This window comes from Neofelis nebulosa, chromosome X (genome assembly GCF_028018385.1).
Source record: "Neofelis nebulosa isolate mNeoNeb1 chromosome X, mNeoNeb1.pri, whole genome shotgun sequence".
NCBI classification, from domain to species: domain Eukaryota; kingdom Metazoa; phylum Chordata; class Mammalia; order Carnivora; family Felidae; genus Neofelis; species Neofelis nebulosa.
The window spans coordinates 23,537,243-23,558,456 of NC_080800.1; the positions used below are offsets into that span (position 1 = coordinate 23,537,243).

The window sequence follows — 21,214 nt, forward strand, 5'->3', positions numbered from 1 at the left end:
AAAATATTTCTCCTAGAGTAGGAAGTCCTCTTAGATTTAGGAAATCGCTTCTGGGAAAATTAAGCTTATCAGTCAGCCATGTCTTAGAGTGAGTTACTTTAATCTTTTAATCAAATTGCTTTTGCTTTAATAGCACAGATTATAGTGCTCTGGGTCATCCTGTCCTCCTAAGCTTCATATATACTTACAGGCCATAAGGTACTGAAGCAAAAGTGAACTCTAGTCCTCTCTGGTTGAACACACTTGCTGATCACAGCAAAAGTTGGCTCCACTGGGGCTTCCAGTCTGCTGACCATATCAAATTTGTCCTCTTTATCTTCCCTTGCCTTGTCCTTATTTCCCTTTTTTTTAAAGAAATTCTGTGGTTCATTATAATAATTTCATTATGTAGAATCTAAGCTCCCTTGCACTTCCCCTCACTTTCCCTTATCCTCAACTAGCAAAAGAATTCATAAATTTTAGTTTGAATCCAAGTATCTGCCTACTCTACTCCTCGACTGTCTGAAATAGAGAAAAACAAATAACTATGCTGTCTCATTTTACCTTTACAGTATAAAACCACAGGTGAACCCACTCTGTTTACAGGGAACAATTCTTTATTCCTCTGCTGGACATTCTCCCATTCTTGTTGTTGACTATTGCACACCTTCTGCCTTAAAGATCAGCACAGCTTTAATCTTCCTCATTCATAGCTGACACCCTTCTTTCCTTATTCGCTGGGAGAACAGCAGCAATTAGAAGAGCATATGCACATTCTTCCACCACGAAATCTAACAACCCACTTGTCTCTGTCCTAAATATTTTGTCTCTCCTCCTGTTACAATTTCTTCTACCTGTACATTGAATCCTACTCCTTCTCTCCGCTTCAAGACCTCCCTCCTGAAAATTCTCCCATCTCCCCTGCATTAGCAGTTTTCACCCTACTACTAAGTCACTGTTACTAGCATATAACATTCTGTGATAAGTAAGGTTTAGAAAAAATTCTCTTGACTCCACTCCACCTTGGAGTTATCACTCCAGTTCTCTTCTCCTCTACGCAACAAAACTCCTGTTAAGAGATGTCGCTACCCACTGTCTTCACTTCTTCCCTCTCCTTTCTCTCCCCAGACTTCCGGGGTCAAGCATTTGTTCTCACAAATGTTATAAATCAGTTCTAACAAGTTACTGTCACCACCCTGTTACCAAATCCGATGGTTACTTCTTAGGCCTTATCTTAATCTGTCACAGTCGATCACTCCCTCCCTTGTGAAATAGTTTCTACACTTTCTTCATATTTTCAAGTTTCCTCCTGCAAAACTATTCACGTCTTTGGCTCCATATGGTTGGATTCTCTTCTTCTTCCTAAAATAAATATTCCAGTGCCCAATCCTCTGATCTTTGCTCTTTTCTCTGTCTACTCACTCCCTAGGTGATTTCCTTTATTCCCAGTGGCTAATGACTTCCAACTTTGTTTCTATATTTATAATCTCTCCTGTAAACTTCAGACATCTGTATCCAATTGTCAACTCATTTTTTTTCCTCAATGTTTATTGGGTATTTTTATATTTGTCATAAATAAAACAAAACTCTTGATTCATCTATTCCCATCTCTCTAGCCCTCATTTCAGTTCAATTTCACCACCATTCACTTATTGTTCCTAGTAAACACTTGGGAGTTATCGCTGACTCTTATGTACCCTCCAGAAACTGGATAGTTTACATTTGCCCATCCAGATTTGTTCTTGTCCCCTTTTAAAAAAAATGTTTTAATTAAACAAATATTTTATTTATGTGGGGGTTTTTTTGGTAAGAACACCTAATATAAGATATACTCTCTTGACAAAATTTTAAGTGCCCTATACAGCTTTGTTAACTGTAGATCCAATGTTGTACACCAGATCTCTAGAACTTCCCATTGCAGTTCCATATGAATTTGAGGTTTGGCTTTTCCATTTCAGAAAAAAAAAATTGACTGCTGGAATTTTGATAGGGATTTCATTGAATCTATAGATCTCTTTAAGTAGTACAGATATTTTAACAATATTAAATATTTCAATCTATTGACATGGGATGTCTTTCCATTTATTTGTGTCTTTAATTTATTTTACCAATGTTTTGTAGTCTTCATTGTACAAGTCCTTTACTTTCTTGGTTAAATTTATTATTAAGTATTTTGTTCCTTTTGGTGCTAATGTAAATGGGATTATTTTCTTAATTTCCTTTTTAAATAGTTCATTGTTAGTTACCCTGATACCAAATCCAGACAAATACAGTAGAAGAACACGGTAGGCCAAAATTCCTATTCTGCATGAAGATGGATGCAAAAATCTTCTACAAAGAACTAGGAAACTGGGGCGCCTGGGTGGCTCAGTCGGTTAAGCGGCCGACTTCGGCTCAGGTCAGGATCTCCCGGTCCGTGAGTTCGAGCCCCGCGTCAGGCTCTGTGCTGACAGCTCAGAGCCTGGAGCCTGTTTCGGATTCTGTGTCTCCCTCTCTCTCTCTGACCCTCCCCCGTTCATGCTCTGTCTCTCTCTGTCTCAAAAATAAATAAATGTTAAAAAAAAATTTTTTTTTTAAAAATAAATAAAAAAAAAAACCAAAGAACTAGGAAACCAAATTCAATAGCACATAAATCTTGATCATCTGGGATCTATCCCTGGAATGCAAGAATGGTTCAACATCAACAAATTCAATGTGATACATCATATTAACAGAATGAAGGATAAAAATCACATGATCATCACAATAGATGCAAAAACTTTTTGATAAAATTCAATACCTTTTCATGACAAAAACACTTTTAACAAACTAGGCATAGAAGAAATTGGCCTCAACATAATAAAGGCCATATATGAAAGGCCCACAGTTAACACCATACTCAATGATGAAAACTTGGAAGATTTCCCTCTAAGATGAGGAAAAAGGCAAGGATGCATGCTTTAGATCTTGTATTCTACATAAGACTTGACCTCTTAGAGAAATTAGGCAGGAAAAAAATAAATAAAAGGCATCAAAATTGGATAGGAAAAAGTAAAATTATCTGTTTGTAGATGATATGATTTAATAAATGGAAAATTCTAAAGACTCCACATGTACACACTCTCCCTCCCCCTCTCTCCCTCTCTCTCTCTCTCTCACTCACACGCACACACACACACACACACACACACACACTCACAGACACACATGCACACATACACTGTTAAAACTAATAAATTCAGTAAAGCTACAGGAGACAAAGTCCTACCTTCTCCATAAGACTCGGTAGGAAATACAAGCAGGAGAGTAGGAGGAGAATAAATCTGCAGAATTTGTTTCCCTGTCTCCCTCCTTATGGGTTCACTGAGGGATTACTAATGACAGCTCCCATCAGGTCACACTTTCCACACTGCTCTCTCTGTCTCAGGTTTTTGATAACTGCTCTTTCTCCTCCCTACCTTTAGGCCTTACAGGTATAATATCTCCCTGTTCACAATAGTCCTGAGGTCCTGATCTTTCCCTTATGATTTCCCAACAGCCTTCTCTCACTTTTGTAAAAATCCCGCTTATTGAACTGCTTCAGATTGTCCAAATGATATGTGTTTCTTGCCAGTAGCCTGATTACTCTACCTCACGCTCACATTCAACTCATCAATAAATGCTATAATTTCCATTTTCAAAGTATATTCCAAAGCTAACCAATTTTCACCACCTGCACTATCCACACCCTGGTTTAAGCCACCTTAATTTCTCACCTGCATTACAGCAACAGTTGGGTACTTCTGCTCTCTCTTCCCACACCATTGTATTTTGACAGCAACCAGTACCATCTTTTTAAAAAGTAAGTAAGATAATGCCATTACCCTGCTCACGAGCTTCTAAACAGTTTCCAGTACACACACAGAATAAAATAAATATTAAAATTCCTTATGACAATCAACAAAGCTCTGTTCAGTTGGCCTTTGCTTCTTTTTGTCCCATTGCTGACACTGTTCCTAATGCTTACTTACTTATATTGTTTCAGTCACAGTAGCCTCCTTGAGGTTCCATGAACATTCATATTTTGCTACTTTATTTATTTTTGTGCTACTATCTTAAAGCATTTGTACTCGATGTCATTCTACAGAGAACGTTATTATCTTAGATATTTGCATGCTCCATTTCTCTTTTCATCCAGCCTTCTACTTAAATGTCATCCCATTAAAAAAAAAAAAAAGGACTTTCCCTGAACACACTAACTAAAATAACAACTTGCAGTCTATATCTACTTACACACCTTTATGTCTGTCCATAATATTCATCACGGCCTCATATGATGTATGTATGTATTGACTTGTCTATTGTCACTTTTTCCCACTATATTACATACTCCATGAGTGAAGGGATTACCCCTTTTATTCAGCCCTTGTAATAACAGGACCCAGAACATTACATTGTGCATAGAAGTTCTAATACATTTTTGGTGAATCAATGGGAGTGAAAATAAACTAAATGGATTAATTAAATTAAAAGCAAACTTAAAAGAAAGCTTAAATGGAAAGCCAGTTCATAGTCAAAGTTTGCTTAATGAGCATGTAGAAAAAAAAAGTCAGATTAATACAATAGCATCAGGCTAAAACAACCTGATTCGACCTCTAACAGTTGAACTGTTCCTTATAATGGGACAAAGACATTTCCTAGAACAATTAATAAAGATTCCTCCCATGGATAATGCCAGGATGGGAATACTAGGGTTTGATGCTCTAGTTTTCCTGTTTTTGTGCCCCATGGTCAGGCAAGAGAACTTCTTAATGAACATTATCTCTTAAAAAAAAAAAAAAAACCTCCTATGCAATACATCAAACTTAGAAAAGGATATATAAATGTATATGCCAGGCAATAAGTAATAAAAGGAACAACAACAAGCCATAAATATTACCAAGAATTTTTGAAGTTCCCTCTCTACCAGATTTTAACTTCTTCCTCTCCTGTAAAGGTAATATTTATCCTGAAGTTTGAGTCAATTATTTTCTTGCCTTTTAAAATAGAAGATCTTTATAGATCTGCACAAAAATGAAATTATTGACTATTCTTTCACTTGTGTGTCCACTCATCATTCTAAGATTCATCCATGATGATGTATTTATTCATTAATCTTCACCTTTGTACATTATACCATTAATAGGAATATATGCCTATTTATTTATGCATGTTTCTCTTGATGGGCTTTTGGGTGGCTTCCTGGTTGTTGTGCTACTCTTTACAAACTGCTCTGAATATTCTTTTACGTGTCTTTCCATTACTACCACCTTGGAACCATTCTCTTTCTTTAGGAGACTTTATACTTCTATGTTTAATCAATTTTGCATTGATCTTGCAATTACTCTGAGGGAAATCTTGTTTTCCTCATTCCGGCATTCTTAGTCAGCAGTTTACTGTAGCCCTTTGAAAATTTACTGACATTACCTTAGATAATTCACTTGGAGAGGCTCTGAACTTAACACGGCCTTGCCAATTAACTGTCTCTGAGGAGCTGTTTTCTTTTCCTAAAAGCCCCCTAAGAAGTCTCTGAAATATTTGAGGAGACATTTAAAATATTTTGATAGTTCTGACATCACAAAATATTTTTTTTCTTTCATTAAATTGTGTTGATATTCCCTAACTATCCTAGATCGAATTAACTCAAAATAAATATATAGAGTCTCTGGTGAAAAAAGAAAAAAATTGTGCTTCTGTCTCACAGTGGTGAAGCCGTTACTCATTTCAATGTCTACTTTAAATTAACCAGTTGCTTTCGGCCTTGATTACATTGTTGGACTAAATTACTCTTCTCACTAAGAAAGTCTGCCAGATGTGACAAATAAAAATACAGGACACAGTTAAACTTGCATTTCAGATAAAAAAACAATGAGTATCTTTTGGTAGATGTATGTCCAATGCGGTATTTGGGATCTACCCATACTAAAAAGTATTTTTAACTCTAAAATGCAATCAACTAGGCAACGTTTATTTTATTTATGCCATTTCTACCAATTAGAGCTGTCAAGTTTTCCGTAAAGCTGTTTGATTCGCTGGAGATATTTTGTGTACGTCATAAACTGACCAGCCGTGCGGACCTTGGCAATCTTTGACTGTGTTTGTCTATTTCTTCATTTCATACTGTACGTTCTCTTCAAGCAAAGCACTGAGAGTCTTAGAGTAACTGTTCTGCCTAAGGTTTATCGTTTTTGCTAATAATTCTCTAAGAATGTTTTTCAAAGTGCAACATGTTTCCGTCTTCAAAAGAACTAAACGTACGGGGCGAGACAGCTGTGGGGTTGGGGCTGAAGGTCCGGAAAAGGCTGAGCAGTCCTGAGATACCGCGATATTAGACAGAATGAAGTGTCTTCTGAACCTCGTCAGCGCCCATACTTCCAAAGGCTTCAGCAGGGTAACCGCCCCCTCCCACTTTGGCCTGCGGCGGTGGCGGCGTTGGCATCTCCGCCCGAGCCCTCGAGACTTTTCTCTGGCCCGGCCTGGGCAGCCCTGCTCCCTTCCTCGGACTTTTGGGACTTTTAACCGCTCCAGACCGGCTGCAGTCATCATCTTTGAAGATGTCTGATAACGGGGGCTGCACAGATGGCCTGCAAGACTCAGAGAGAGGCCTGCTCAGTAGCCCTGAGGAGCGGTCTGAGGTAGACGCCAGCGGGGAGACATCTTCCGACCCTGCGCTGAGCTTGAATATGACCGGAGATGGTGGCGTCCCCAGCCCAGAAAGTCAAGGCACTGGTGCAGAAAGTTCAAGTGAAGACATCAACTTGGAAAGCACGGTAGATTCCGACCGATTCTTCATCTGTGAGGAAAACCTACTCCAGTCGGACCCAGGAGAAGAGGGTTCGCTAGGAGAGGACGAACACGAGGACCAGGGAGAGGAAGAAGCGGCAGGAGAACGGCCCCAGGTACAGTGCCCCGAAGCTCACCCTGATCGGTGTTTATCCGCTGAGGATCGGGCCCTGGAGGACTGGGTGTCCTCCGAAACCTCTGCCTTGCCCCGCCCTCGCTGGCAAGTCCTTTCTGCTCTCCGCCAGCGGCAGCTGGGTTCCAGTGCCCGCTTTGTATATGAGGCCTGTGGGGCAAGGGCCTTTGTGCAGCGTTTCCACCTGCTCTCTCAGCTTCAAGGCCATAACGGTTGTGTCAATACGGTGCACTTTAACCAGCGTGGCACCTGGCTGGCCAGTAGCAGCGATGATCTGAGAGTGATAGTGTGGGATTGGGTGCGTGAGCAGCCAATACTCGGGTTTGCGAGTGGCCACAAAAATAATGTCTTTCAAGCCAAGTTCCTACCCAATTGCGGTGATTCCACCCTGGCCACGTGTGGCTGTGACGGGCAGATACGCATAGCGGAGCTATCTGCCATACCACACTGCAAGAATACTAAGCGTGTGGCCCAGCACAGGGGAGCCTCCCACAAGTTGGCCCTGGTGCCAGACTCCCCTTTTGAGTTCCTCAGTTCAGGCGAAGACGCAGTTGTTTTTGCCATTGACCTCAGACAAGACCGCCCGGCTTCCAGAGTGGTGGTAACCAAGGAGAGGGAGAAGAGAGTGGGGCTGTATACAATATACGTGAATCCTGCCAATACTTACCAGTTTGCAGTGGGTGGAAGAGATCAGTTTGTAAGAATTTATGACCAGAGGAAAATTGACAACAACGAGAACAATGGAGTACTCAAGAAATTCTGTCCTCATCACCTAGTCAGCTGTGATTCCAAAGTAAGCATCACCTGCCTGGTGTACAGCCACGATGGCACAGAGCTCCTGGCCAGTTATAATGATGAAGATATTTATCTCTTCAACTCCTCTGAAGGAGACGGAGCCCAGTATGTTAAGAGATACAAGGGGCACAGAAATAATGCCACAATCAAAGGTGTCAATTTCTATGGCCCCAGAAGTGAGTTTGTGGTGAGCGGCAGTGATTGCGGCCACATCTTCCTCTGGGAGAAATCATCCTGCCAGATTGTTCAGTTCATGGAAGGGGACAGGGGAGGCACCATAAACTGTCTTCAGCCCCATCCTCACCTACCTGTGATGGCGACCAGTGGCCTAGATCATGATGCCAAGATCTGGGCACCCACAGCTAAAGCTACCAATGACCTGGTCGGCTTAAAGTATACGATGAAGAGGAACAAGCAAGAACGAGACGAAGATCGCCTGCACCACACTGACCTGTTTGATAGCCACATGCTTTGGTTCCTGATGCGTCACCTGACACAGAGAGGTCTTCACCAGCACTGGGGAGCTCCTGGAGCTGAAGTCATGGATGCAGAGTCGGATACGTCTTCCAGTAGCTCCAATTCATCTGAGGAGGAAGAGAACCAAGACCATGTGCAGTGCCTGCCATCCTGAAGGCCTCATGCCTGCTCCAGCTAGATAGTGTCTCCGTAGGCTAGACTTTAAGTTTAAAATTGAGTTCAACTAATAAATTTTCCTCTTGTCTTCTATTTTCCATAATAAAAACTTTCTCTTCTATCTCTTTACATTGTTCCTCCTCCATTCCTTTCCTCTCACTTGGTTTCTTTACTCCTCCCTCTTTACCCATTATATCTCTGCATAAGAAAATACGTAAGTTTTTTTTTCTTTGCCTCTTTTCCTATGTTTTCTTATGGGTAATCTCTTATAACTGACTTTTAAAGGTTCCTAATAATGGTTAAAAATAATTAATAGCTTTATTGAATCTTCTTATTTCTAGTTAAAAATAATTAATAGCTTTATTGAATCTGTCCTCTTATTTCTGACACTCTGAAAACTATCACCTTTTTTTTTCATATTTAGCAGTTTAAGGTTAATTTCTTCAGTTGAACTGAAAATTTCAGAAATGTGTTTATTCTTTGGAAGTAAAGTAAAATAAAGCAAACCATGGTCCTGTTCCTTGAATGCAGACACTTGGCCATACACAAACACCCATGCACACACACACACAGACTCTGTCACAGAAAAGGACAAGGGGAGAAAAGGTGCATAGGTAAATTCCTAACAAGATAATTCATGCTTCTGGAATAAACATTTGGGGTTATTAACATTTTCTGAATCCCTATGTTAATATTGATTAATTTGAGCAGACAAAGGTTGGTAAAAATTAAACTTAATCACATGGCATTGTTTACTCTGCACTCGCAATTCTCTTGAAGTTACAGGGCTGAGAACTCCCACAGGATTGCCTTCCAGGAAATCCTCTTGGGACAACCATTTGTAAGATACCAGCCAGAAATATACGGATTCCTAATATTTGAGAATATATATTTGAACTGACTTTAAAAGCAACTTAATGTTGCAAAAAAGAGTTTATCCTTACAGATATAAACCGTTTGATACCATTGGAAGAAAAATCCCATTAGACATCCATGAATTGCTAAAAATTCTCTTCACCTGCTTGTACGAGGTTACATTGCTTTTAAAAATATTTTGTTTTAAGCCTTATTTAATGTAAATTTTGGGTGCTGGATGTTCAATTACTGTTCAATAATAATATTCATTTTTGTTTTACACCAGTAATTTGTGTAAGTTACCCCCAACACTCCTCCTTTCCTTTGATAATACTCCTTAAAGTGGATATTATCTCTGGCCCCTTGAGAATAGGTTGAGACATTTACATAATGAAATTAGACTTTGGAATGGAAAGTAACTTGGCCAAAATTCCTGTTCACTGAGATTCAAAGTCAGGAACAACTGCCTTGGGATCTGGGAAGCTGGGGCAGCCCCTACTAAGCTCTGCTGTAAGGAAAGAACCTTAAAAGTCCTCAAAGAACCTAATGAGTCTGAACTAAGCACTGTGGTTTAAAACAGGATATAAAGAAACAAAATTATAAACTAGTTTATATATTTGGGGCAAACCCTGCACAATTGGGTAGGATTAATACTAGCAACAACATCAACAAAATATTGAAAAACACTTGGAATTTCTAGTGACCTTGAGTGGCAGTGAGAACAATGGCAAGAGCAGATTAATTATCCAGGGTTGTTGTTTTTTTTTTTTTTCACTTCCTGTTGGAAGCAGATCTGTGGGTGGGAGCGGTGAGGAGGTGCGGGGAGGGGGGTGTGGGAAGAGAGTACTGGTGGGGGGGGTGCAGGGTGGGGGGAGATGGGTGCAGGGGAGCCTGGTACTGGGAACTGAAACTTTCTTCAGAGTTCCCTGCATCATTTGGAGATTTTTGTGCTACATGAGACATTTGAAGAGAGATTTGGAAGGCAAAGGTAAAGTAGTAGTTATATATTTTTTTATGCTCAGAAAGTAGAGGTAGGGGCACATTGTCACTGATCTGCTGGCTTACCTTACCATGAGGCAGCTACAGGGCCCACAGCTATACCAGCCTCCCTTGTATCTTCCTTTAGCTTCATCAGTTCCACAATAAAGAGTGCCCACTTCTGCAGGGCATTCACTCATCCAAGTTGGAGGTTTGGAGACAGTGAAGGATCAATACACGGGTTCCAGTCTGTCCTTGTGATTTCCAGCTACTCCGCTTGGATTCCAGTCTATCCTTGCTTCCCTCCACTTCACATCCATCTCTTCTTCCGGAATGCTGTACTGACTTTAGGCTCCATCACCTGAACCAGACAAAAACGTTATGAAGGCTACTTAACCAGCTCCCACAATTACACACTATGAGGTCTCTATTATATAAGTCACGTGTTAACTTGTGTATCACTCTCCCCCCGACCCCCAGTGTTTCTGTTTCTCTTTTGGAATTGTGATGGGCACATCCACCCCCACCTGCTTTGGACTGAGTAAGTCTCCAGATTACTTAAACAATTTGCCATTTGGAGGAAGTCCTCTAAAGAGGTTGGGTTTGAGTAAGATAGATGATAGATACATAGATAGATAATAGGGACTCAAATAATTTATTTGAAAAATAAAATTATGATTATAGGTGAAAACCAAGCAGGTAAAGTAAGTCCTAGAAAAGAGAAGTAATTGATATAATTTTAATTTATGCAAATCCTGGTCCTATTGATGTATAGAAGAGAGCAATATAATATCACTACCAGTCTTCCATGAGGTGGCAGGCAAAGCTAACAATTCTATCAAATAAGCAGGCAAAACTGCAACTTTAAATTTAAATTTTCAACACCAATTATTTTCATTCCAATATGGAATTTCTATAGGACAGTTCTATGTAAACCCTCATGGCCTTTATGAAGTATTATAATTGTCTCCTAATTATGCACAGAATTTAACCACATAAAGTTGTGACAGATGCCAAACTATACTCTTAAAAAGAAGTCTCCTGGCATACATTCCTTAAAAAGACAGGTGTCGAAAAGAATAGACGTGAAAAAAATATATAATGGAGCCTAATTGCTAAATGGCAGGCCAAAAAATTTGGGGTGAATTCTGTTAGTCCAACAGCGAATTTCGGCACGTCTCACTCCACGATGTCCTGAGCCAAAAGCAAAATGCAATAAAGTTACAGTAGACTGGATCTTAGCCATCCTGTGATCAACTTCTATGAACTTCACTATCTTAATTTGCTTTGACTTCAGTCTCTTCAACAGTAAGGTGATAGGTTTAGATTTTTATATGTAGTTTTCAGAGCCTTATGGATTTCTCTACTGGATGGTGAAAGTTCAGAGATGGATGTATGACAGACCAGGTTCACAAGGAGCTTAGTATACTAATCTCAAGCTGTGTTCTATGGAGAATTAGAACATCCTTTCATCTATATAGGTGTCCATAGTCTCACTTTGGACTTCTGCCAGCTATATCGCAGCCGTGTTAGCAACTCAAACCCCCGAAATTAAATTGTAGGACACTGAGGAGAACAAATGAAACAACAACAATGATGAACCAAAGAAGAACAAAATCTAAAATACAAAATATAAAAACAGTAAATGGCATAGGGTAAGCACTTCTAGCCTCTGCTACACATTGATCAGGATGATGACATTAGCTGAAAAGGTTATTGCTCATGAATCTCTGTCTAGAATCAAAGTCAAATAACAGCCAAGTCTGCATGATTGGTTCTTTTGATTATTCTGATAAAAAGCTATAACAACCCAGATATTCTAGAAACTCTCTTCGTCAGCTGACAGGTATGACCAACACTGTGAAGGACTGAGACCCATGAGATATAATCATAAGATCTTCAGTCAAATAAAGAAACCTTTCTTTTCTACAGTGAATTGCTCTCTAAGTAAGAGAAAAGATTCGGGTCTTAGGTGTTACCCACTTAAGACTAATAAATGATAATTGATAGTCACACTCATAAATATTTTTTAAAAAGCTTACAATTATAAATTCTTGGTAAGTAAGGGTACCTGTAATTTTTAAAAAATTTTTTTAGTCATATGGGAATACACTTTAATATCATCATATAGAACCAAATATTTTTGGGGAAAGTTATTATTATTTTTGCATATGCTTTCTCTTAGTAGTTTCCTCTCCTGGAAATATATATATGTGATGGAACTACTCTGTATGGTACTGGAGTGATAGACCTATGATTCAACACATTTGTTAAAATTAATAGAATTGTACATCACAAAGAGTAAACTTTAATCCTTACCAGGATGTCAGGAAATCTCAGAATGTAATACACACTATGACAAATGAATCTAACTCAATTACAAATTTAAGACATAACTTCACTGAAGCAGGTGGGAGAAAAAAAGCTGGCTAAATAACTTTATCGAAACTAAAGACAAAAGGAACTGCACATAAGGGGCGCCTGGGTGGTTCAGTCGGTTCAAAGTCTGACTTGATTTCGGCTCAGGTCGTGATCCCAAGGTCATGGTATCAAGCCCTGTGTTGGGCTCCATAATAAGCATGGAGCCTGCTTAATTCTCTCTTTTTCCCCCTCTTCCTTACTTTTCTCCCCTGCTCATACTCTCTCTCGCTCTTAAAAAAATCCTGTACAGAAAAACTGTACTCCAGTTGGCAAATTTGTTTCTTATGAGGTGATTCAGTGTAAGTAATAATTCTCCACCAACCTTACATACATATCTCATGTTGAATAAGCAAGTAAATGGATGGTGGGAACTAGGTTTCTTACTGTCAGAGAGGGAAATTATAGATAAGCAGGGAGGGAAGGCCAGATGAACTCTGTGGTTCTGAATTAGAGTTGGGAGATATCAGTGTTAATTCACAATTAGTTTAGTATAATATATATAAAGATGGATAAATGCTGAAATAATTATAGAAATGTGTGTATATATGGGTTATTATACTGATAAATATTTCATAGCTCTCTTCACTGAGAGGCCTTGGGACCCATGATACCCCTGTAGTAATAAGCACCACCACTACCTGGATCTTGATTTATAATACCATCTTCCAATGTACAGAACAAGGGATCCTTGGAGAAATATCTGATTCCAATTCTAGGACAGAAAGTATACAAGATAACCCTGGAGCACCTTGTAGTGCTGGAAAGCAAGGAAGTAGGATGAAGATATATCAAAGTGGCACATGAAATAACTGAGTTCCCCATGGCCAAATCTAGAACAATTTGATTAAAAAATAATAATAATATGGTATTACATTATGACCTAAAGCATTAGACAAATATTCATGAGTCCATCTTGATATAAAAAAATAAATAAAGTGAGGATAAGAGACAAATGTCCCTGCAGAATAATTCCAAATAGTATAAACAGAGATGGAGTTTGATTCTCCTCTCGCTGTTAAGTGTCATGTGTCCAAAAGAACAGAGTATAGAAAGAAAAAAAAGAGTAACTTTACAGTAAATAAATCCTACAAATACCACTTAAACAAGTGCTGGTGGTTAATATTACCAGTGGTAAAGTCGCATTAATATCATGTACCTCAAATATGATACAAGAAGAGCATTCATATCCATGATTGTTCTTCCCCAAAACCCATAACCTTGGTCTAGCCACGAGGAAGATATCAGACAACCCCGAATCAAGGAACATTCTACAAAATACTTGGCCAGTACTTTTCATAAATTTCAAGGTCATGGGAAACGAGAAATGGCTGAGAAAGCAGAGGAGTCTAAGGAGACTTTGTGACTAAATGTACCGTGGTATCCTAGACAGGATCCAGTAACAGAAAAAGGACACTAGTGGACGAAGTGGGAAAATCTGAATAAAGTCTTCAGTTTACTTAATAGTCACAAACCAATGTTGGTTTCTGAGTTTAAACAAATATACCAAGGTAATATATTAACATTAGGGGAAACTGAGTGAGGAGTGTGTGGACACTCCCTGTATTAACATTGAAACTTTTTTTCTATAAATCTTGAATTATTTCAACATAATTTAAAAAATTAAATGTCAAAAAATCCATGGACAATTCTCTAACTTTAATAGCCATTGAACTGTGGTAATGCTTATCTTATCAGTAGAAATAATTCAGTTCCCTCTGCTTGTCTTGTGATTCATGCTGAGTAACTTTCATTACTTGTGACCTTTTGAAAATGTTCTTTCTTTCATCATTTCTCAGACTATTTTGTTTGATGATGTGCTTCTGGTAAGTTGCTGCTAATAAAAGTGCAATAAAAAGTGTAAATTGAGATAAAGATGAAATTTTAAAGGACAACATTTAGCAAATTCTCAAAAAAAGGAAATTTTCTTAAAGAGAGACATTTTACCAAACTATAAAGTACTTAGTATTTAGGAACTGCATAAATTATGCATGAATAGCTGCTTTATTCACACCACTGATAATATAATAGGAAATTTACCTCTGTAGTAAGGAAAATTCAATGGACATCTTTAGGACAGAGGTGGAGTAGAAGCAAGCTTTGCATTGGTTGAAGGGTATACAGGAGGAGAGCAAGTAAGAGCGAGTGTAGGCAAGTCTTTCCAGAAGTTTTGCTATGAAGAGGAAAAGGACAATAGAGTGATAGCTGGAATAAGATGTATATTTAAGACATCATTGCTATACTTTGTTTTTATGATGAGGGATATTAGAAAAAATTATACTGACAATAAAACATGAGAAAGAAATGAATGATGAGGGAAATTGTGGGAAACTCCAGGATTCAAGTCCTGGAGGAGATCTGATTCAGAAACAAGTGGAGGAATGCCTCTTCCTAGGATCAGACCATACGGTAAGAATTCAGTCAAAAAAACTGACAGGTTTGGAGGCAGGAAGGGGTGGGGGAGCCTACTGTTATTGCTTTGACTCTCTGTCCTATAAAATATGAAGTAAGGCCATCATTTTAGACTCTTGGGGATGGAATTTTGTAGTTTTCAAAGAGAAGACAACTGAATTTCATTTTCTCAGAAAGCAGGGAAATGAATTTCCTAGGGAAATACAATTTTTTCAAGGAGTTAAGTTTTTGAATAAAACTATAACTAAAGAAATTTTCCTTGGCTATCACATTAACGCCATTGTATTCATAATTCAAATATAGCTTGGAAGTACATAAGAAATGATGTGGAGCAAAACGTCACTCCACTGGAAACAAAGGAGGTGACTGTCTCATTTAGATAACAGGTATTATCATGGCATCCATGATTTCTGTGCAGCCTCATGCCAACTTGATCTAAGATCCAAACTGAAATCTGCACTTTCCACCAAAATGCTTTAAAACTTTCTCTTAAGTAGGGGTCCCTGGGTGGCTCAGTTGGTTAAGCATCCGACTTCACCTCAGGTCATGATCTCACAGCTCGTGAGTTCGAGCCCCACATTGGGTTCTGTGCTGACAGCTTGGAGCCTAGAGTCTGTTTCGGATACTAGGTGTGTGTGTCTCTCTCTCTCTGCCCCTCCCCCATTCACACTCTGTCTCTCTCTGTCTCTCAAAAACTAATAAACATTAAACAAAATTAAAAAAAAAAACTTTCTCTTGACTATACCTACACATGTACATAGAGAAAGTGCTTACAACTTCAGGGTTACATAAATCTAGGCCCTTCCTAGAGTGATCAAGTAGGAAGCCTTCTGCAGAATACCACAGTGGAGATCCATGATCTACTACACTTTTTGAACCCTAGTTTCTTTTTTTTAAGTTACAAAAAACAGGAGAGGGGCAGAGAGAGAGAGAGAGAGAGAGAGAGTTTGAGAGAGAGAATTCCAAGCAGGCTCTGCATGAGAGAGAACAAAGCAATTGTTAAACCCACGAACTATGAGATCATGACCTGAGCCAAAACAAAGAGTTATACACTTAACCAACTAAGCCACCCAGGCGTCCCATAACCCCCGTTTCTAAAACTCAGATTAAAACTTGAGAAATGTCTGCAATGAGTATTAGATGTCTAGACATGAGAAAATGACCATTCCAACAAAGTCTAGCATGGATGTATAAAGAAAAAATCAGCAAGACAATCCCCTCAATTTCTAAGTGAGTACAGACATGTTTTAAAGTACAGAATGGGGTCTAATGGGATTGCCATTAAAGGCTGAAATTGTCCACTGAAATCAGAAGTCATTTTAGGGCAATTGCTATACTAGAGCAAAGACAATAAGCTATTACTCTTAAGTGAGTACAGGAGTCACATATGAGCTTTTGGTAAATGGTCACTTCATTAAACTCTCATATTAGTTGCAATTATTAATTAATGAGATCCTTTCAGATTGTCTGTATGTGCTATCACATCATCAACAATCAGTCTTTAATGTATTTTGCACTACCTTGACTTGTTTCTCCTTCACTGCTTCTGGCATTTGCTGGGATCTCCTAAACAAAGCTGAATGATAGGGGTATTGGAGCACATCCTTTTTTGTTCTTACCATTAATGAAAATGCTTCTAATCTGTAATCATGTTTTTTTTTTCATTCTTGGCATATATCTGTGCCTCAGATCTTCTTTCTTATTTATATTTACCATTTTTTTAATACATTTTATCCATCATTTCACAGTGCCAGGTTTTGGTTTTAGTGTAGGAGAGATTACTGGTGTGTGTTTGTTTGCGTTGAATGGCTTATCTTCTACCTCATTAATTTCTGCACTTACATATGCATTATTTCAACTTATTTGGGTTTTCTTTTTCTTTTTTTATTCTTAAAGAGAAAACTCTGTTCCTTATATTTAATTTTGATTTTTCATATCAAATCCATTTTAACTCTATAAAATTTCTTCTGAGTATGATTTAGGCCACTTCCCATAGGTTTTAATATGTGGTGTCCTCATTCTTTTCTAAATCGTCTGTGACATTAGCTATAATTTTCTCATTAAAACAAAACTAAAAACTAAACTAAACAAAAACTAGTACTTTAACTAGTTATTTTCTTATGATGATTAAGAAGTAATCCATTTTTATGATAAAATATCCAAACAGTGGAGAACAGTATAAAGTAAAATTAATTCCCCACCTCTTCATACTCTGTTATTGGAGGAAAGTAGTATTAACAACTTCTAGAATCTTTTTGCAAAACATATTTTATGCATATAAGAGCACATGTATCTCTTTTTTTTTACACAAAAGAGGTCTAAATTAGTTATCCATATCTGTGAAACACACTAGCACAAAATTTAGTATCTTAAAACAGCCAACTTTTTTTTTTTTACTTTTTCTGTGCATTAGGAATCTGCATGTGACTTAACTGGGTCACCTAACTCAGAGTATCTCACAAGGCTTCAATCAAGGTGTCATCCAGGACTGCAGTCATCTCAAAGCTCACCTGAGAAAGGAGCAATGCTTCTGAAGTCACTCATGTGGCTGTTGGCTGGCTTTCAGTCCTTGCTAGCTATTGGTCAGAGACAACAGTTCCTTGTCAAGTGGGCCTTTCCATAGGGTACCTTACAAGAAGGTAAGTGACTTCCCTCAGAAAATAGGGAAGTACAGGAGGGTGCAAAAAAGATACTACAGTCCTGTAACCTAATCTCTGAAGCAACATCCTGTCACTTCTGCCACATTATGTTCACTGAAGTGAATCACTAAACACAACCCACTTTCAAACGATAATACCAGGAAGAGGGAATCAGTGAAAGCAGTATTAGAGGCTACTTACCACAAGATCATATTATGCCTTTATCTCCTCAAAAATATCTTTTATGTCCTTTCATGCTGTTATTTATCTAATGCTTTTCAGTCACCACCAGCATGATGGGGAAAAAAAGCAGTAAACAAGCAAGCAAGCAAAAAAATAAATACATAAGTAAAGAAACAAATACATAAATGAGAACTCAATGTAGTGAATATATTTAGGTATGATTACTCAGCATATGTGAAGTTTATAGTTATTGGCATACCCCTCAATGTCGCAAACTCATTTCAGATTTGGCCAAGTAGTGTAACGGACTACAAGATCTTCCTGAGGATGGAATCGAGGGTCACAGAGAAAAATAGATAAGAAATAAGAGACACATAGATCAATGGAAAAGAATAGAGAACCCAGAAATGGACCCACAAAATGCATTGCCAACTATTAATCTTCAACAAAGCAGGGAAGAATATCCAATGGAAAAAAAGATGGTCTCCTCAGCAGATGGTGTTGGGAAAACTGGACAGGGACATGCAGAAGAATGAACCTGGACCACTTTCTTACACCATACACAAAAATAAATTCAAAGTGGGTGAAAGACCTAAATGTGAGACAGGAAACCATCAAAACCCTAGAGGAAAAACAGGCAGCAACCTCTCTGACCTCGGCTGCAGCAACTTCTTACTATACATGTCTCTGAAGGCAAGGGAAACAAAGCAAACATGAATTATTAGGACTTCATCAAGATAAAAAGCTTCTGCACAGAGAAGGAAACAATCAAGAAAACTAAAAGGCAACTGATGGAATGGGAGAAGATATTTGCAAATGACATAGTGGATAAAGGGTTAGCATCCAAAATCTGTAAAGAACTTACCAAACTCAACACCCCAAAAAACAAATAATCTAGTGAAGAAATAGGCAGAAGATATGAATAGGCACTTTCCAAAGAAGACATACACATGGCTAATAGACACATGAAAAGATGCTCAACATCACTCATCATCAGGGAAATACTAATCAAAACCACAATGAGATACCACCTCACACCTGTCGGAGTAGCTAAAATTAATAAGTCAGGAAACAACAGGTTTTGGAGGATGTGGAGAAAGGGAAACACTGTTTGCACTATTGGTGGGAATGCACAGTGGTGCAGCCACTTTGGAAAACAGTACAGAGGTTCCTCAAAAAATTAAAAATAGAACTACCCTATGACCCAGCAATTGCGCTACTAGGTAAATATCCAAAAGATACAAAAATGCTGATTTGAAGGGGCACATTCACCCAATGTTTATAGCAGTGCTATCAGCAATAGCCAAATTATGAAAGGAGTCCAAATGTCCATCGACTGATGAACGGATAAAGAAGATGTGTCATACATATGCAATGGGATATTATTCAGTGATCAAAAAGAATGAAATCTTACTATTTGCAACAACATGGATGGAACTAGAGTGTATTATGTTAAGCAAAATAAGTCAGTCAGACAAAGACACATCATATGATTTCACTCATATTGACATATATTGCCAATATGGCATAAATTTTTCATAGTATTCTCTTTTAGTTGTATTTCTGTGGTTTTGGTAGTGATCTCTCTTCTTTCATTCATGATTTTATCTATTTGAGTCCTTTCTCTTTTCTTTTGGATAAGTCTGGCTAAGGATGTACCAATTTTGTTAATTCTTTCAAAGAACCTGCTCTTAGTTTCATTGCTCTGTTCTACTTGGGAGATGATCTATGAAACTGTAATAAGCAATTGTGTTACCGGCAGGAAGGGCAAAGTGGGGGAAGTAAGAAGAAGTAACACCTATATCAAGAATCAAAATCTTTCCCAGAAGTGCCTAGCCAACTTCTTACATCCCATCACCTCCCCAAATGCAAGTGACCTTGACAATTTGTATATTTTAGCTGATCATATGGTCACATGTAATCTCCATAGTTCCTATTAGTAAGGAGAAAGGAAATGGGAGATCAGATACTGAGTAGACTTACTGCTATAAGAGTGCCACGAATGGCTCATAAAGCAAAGAATTGCCAACAGTGCCAAGGAGAGATGAAAAATCAAGCCAGTTAAAAGTGGAGAAACATCGATCAATTTTAAGAACAGTAAGATTAGGGGCGCCTGGGTGGCGCAGTCGGTTAAGCGTCCGACTTCAGCCAGGTCACGATCTCGCGGTCCGTGAGTTCGAGCCCCGCGTCAGGCTCTGGGCTGATGGCTCGGAGCCTGGAGCCTGTTTCCGATTCTGTGTCTCCCTCTCTCTCTGCCCCTCCCCCGTTCATGCTCTGTCTCTCTCTGTCCCAAAAATAAATAAAAAACGTTGAAAAAAAAAAAAAAAAAAAAAAAAAGAACAGTAAGATTATTAGTGACCATGGCAAGGAAAGGTTCAATGATTGTTGCAGCAGAAGTCAAAAGGAGTAAGGTAAGGATAGTACTAAGAGGTGAACAAGTGAAGACAAAGCTTCTTAAATAAAAACAGGTTTTATAAAAGAATAATTTTATAGACTGCACATGTGCTCAAGGGAGTTTTGGAGGGTGATGAGAATATTTCTGGATTGTGGTGCTGGTTGCACACATTCATAAATTCATTTAAAACATCACTGATTTGACACCACCTGTGAATTTTATGATATGTAAATTATACTTCAATAAAACCTAAAATAAAACTAGTGATAATAATTTTTACAGAAATTCGTCTGTGAAGGAAACAAGAAAGATGTGGCATTTTTTTCCTTTGTTGGTAAATCCAAACTCTTGGTTTCATTTTAATTTTATTTATTTATTTTGGGGGGGTAGTTTTTATCAGAATCTAAGTTATTTTGAAAATGAGAATTTTGTTTCTCTTTGTCAGGGAATTAAAAAAAGAAAGGTAGATTATGATACAGCAACAACTTGTAAAGGTATGTGAAGTAAGATTTGAAAAGCCTTTCCCTACTTGGCCTGTCCTCACTACTTCCCAAAGGTCATGCATTTATCAGCTTGGTGTTCTATCTTTTTAAAGTTATATGTATATACAAGCATATGCAAAGGTGGGTCCAAATTAAGTGGAGCCTAAAGTCTATAAATATTATGGCTTTATTAACAAAAAGAATACAAAATTATATATTTATAAGTCGGTTCAAAGGTGCGTGTGTGTGTATGTATAAACTCAAACCCCCACAACTTTCCCTCCAGTAACCATCAATTTGTTCCCTATAGCTAAGAGTCTGTATTATTCAGCCATAAAAAAAGAATGAAATCTTGCCATTTGCAATGACGTGAATGGAGCTACAAAATACTATGCTAAGCAAAAGAAGTCAGCCAGAGAAAGACAAATACCATGTGATTTCACTCATATGTAGAAGTTAAGAAACAAAACAAATGAACAAAGGGAAAAAAAGAGCAAGGCAAAAGTGTATATGTATGTGTGTATTTATACTT

At 38.2% G+C, this 21,214-nt stretch overlaps 1 protein-coding gene across 1 annotated transcript; it reads left to right on the plus strand.

The window, feature by feature from the left end:
• Positions 1–6,222: 6,222 nt before the first annotated feature.
• LOC131502679 (DDB1- and CUL4-associated factor 8-like) lies at positions 6,223–8,993 on the plus strand. The gene has a single exon (XM_058713573.1). It carries the CDS (start codon positions 6,531–6,533, stop codon positions 8,316–8,318), a length of 1,788 nt encoding a protein of 595 aa, XP_058569556.1. The 5' UTR covers positions 6,223–6,530; the 3' UTR covers positions 8,319–8,993.
• The last annotated feature ends 12,221 nt before the right edge of the window (positions 8,994–21,214 follow it).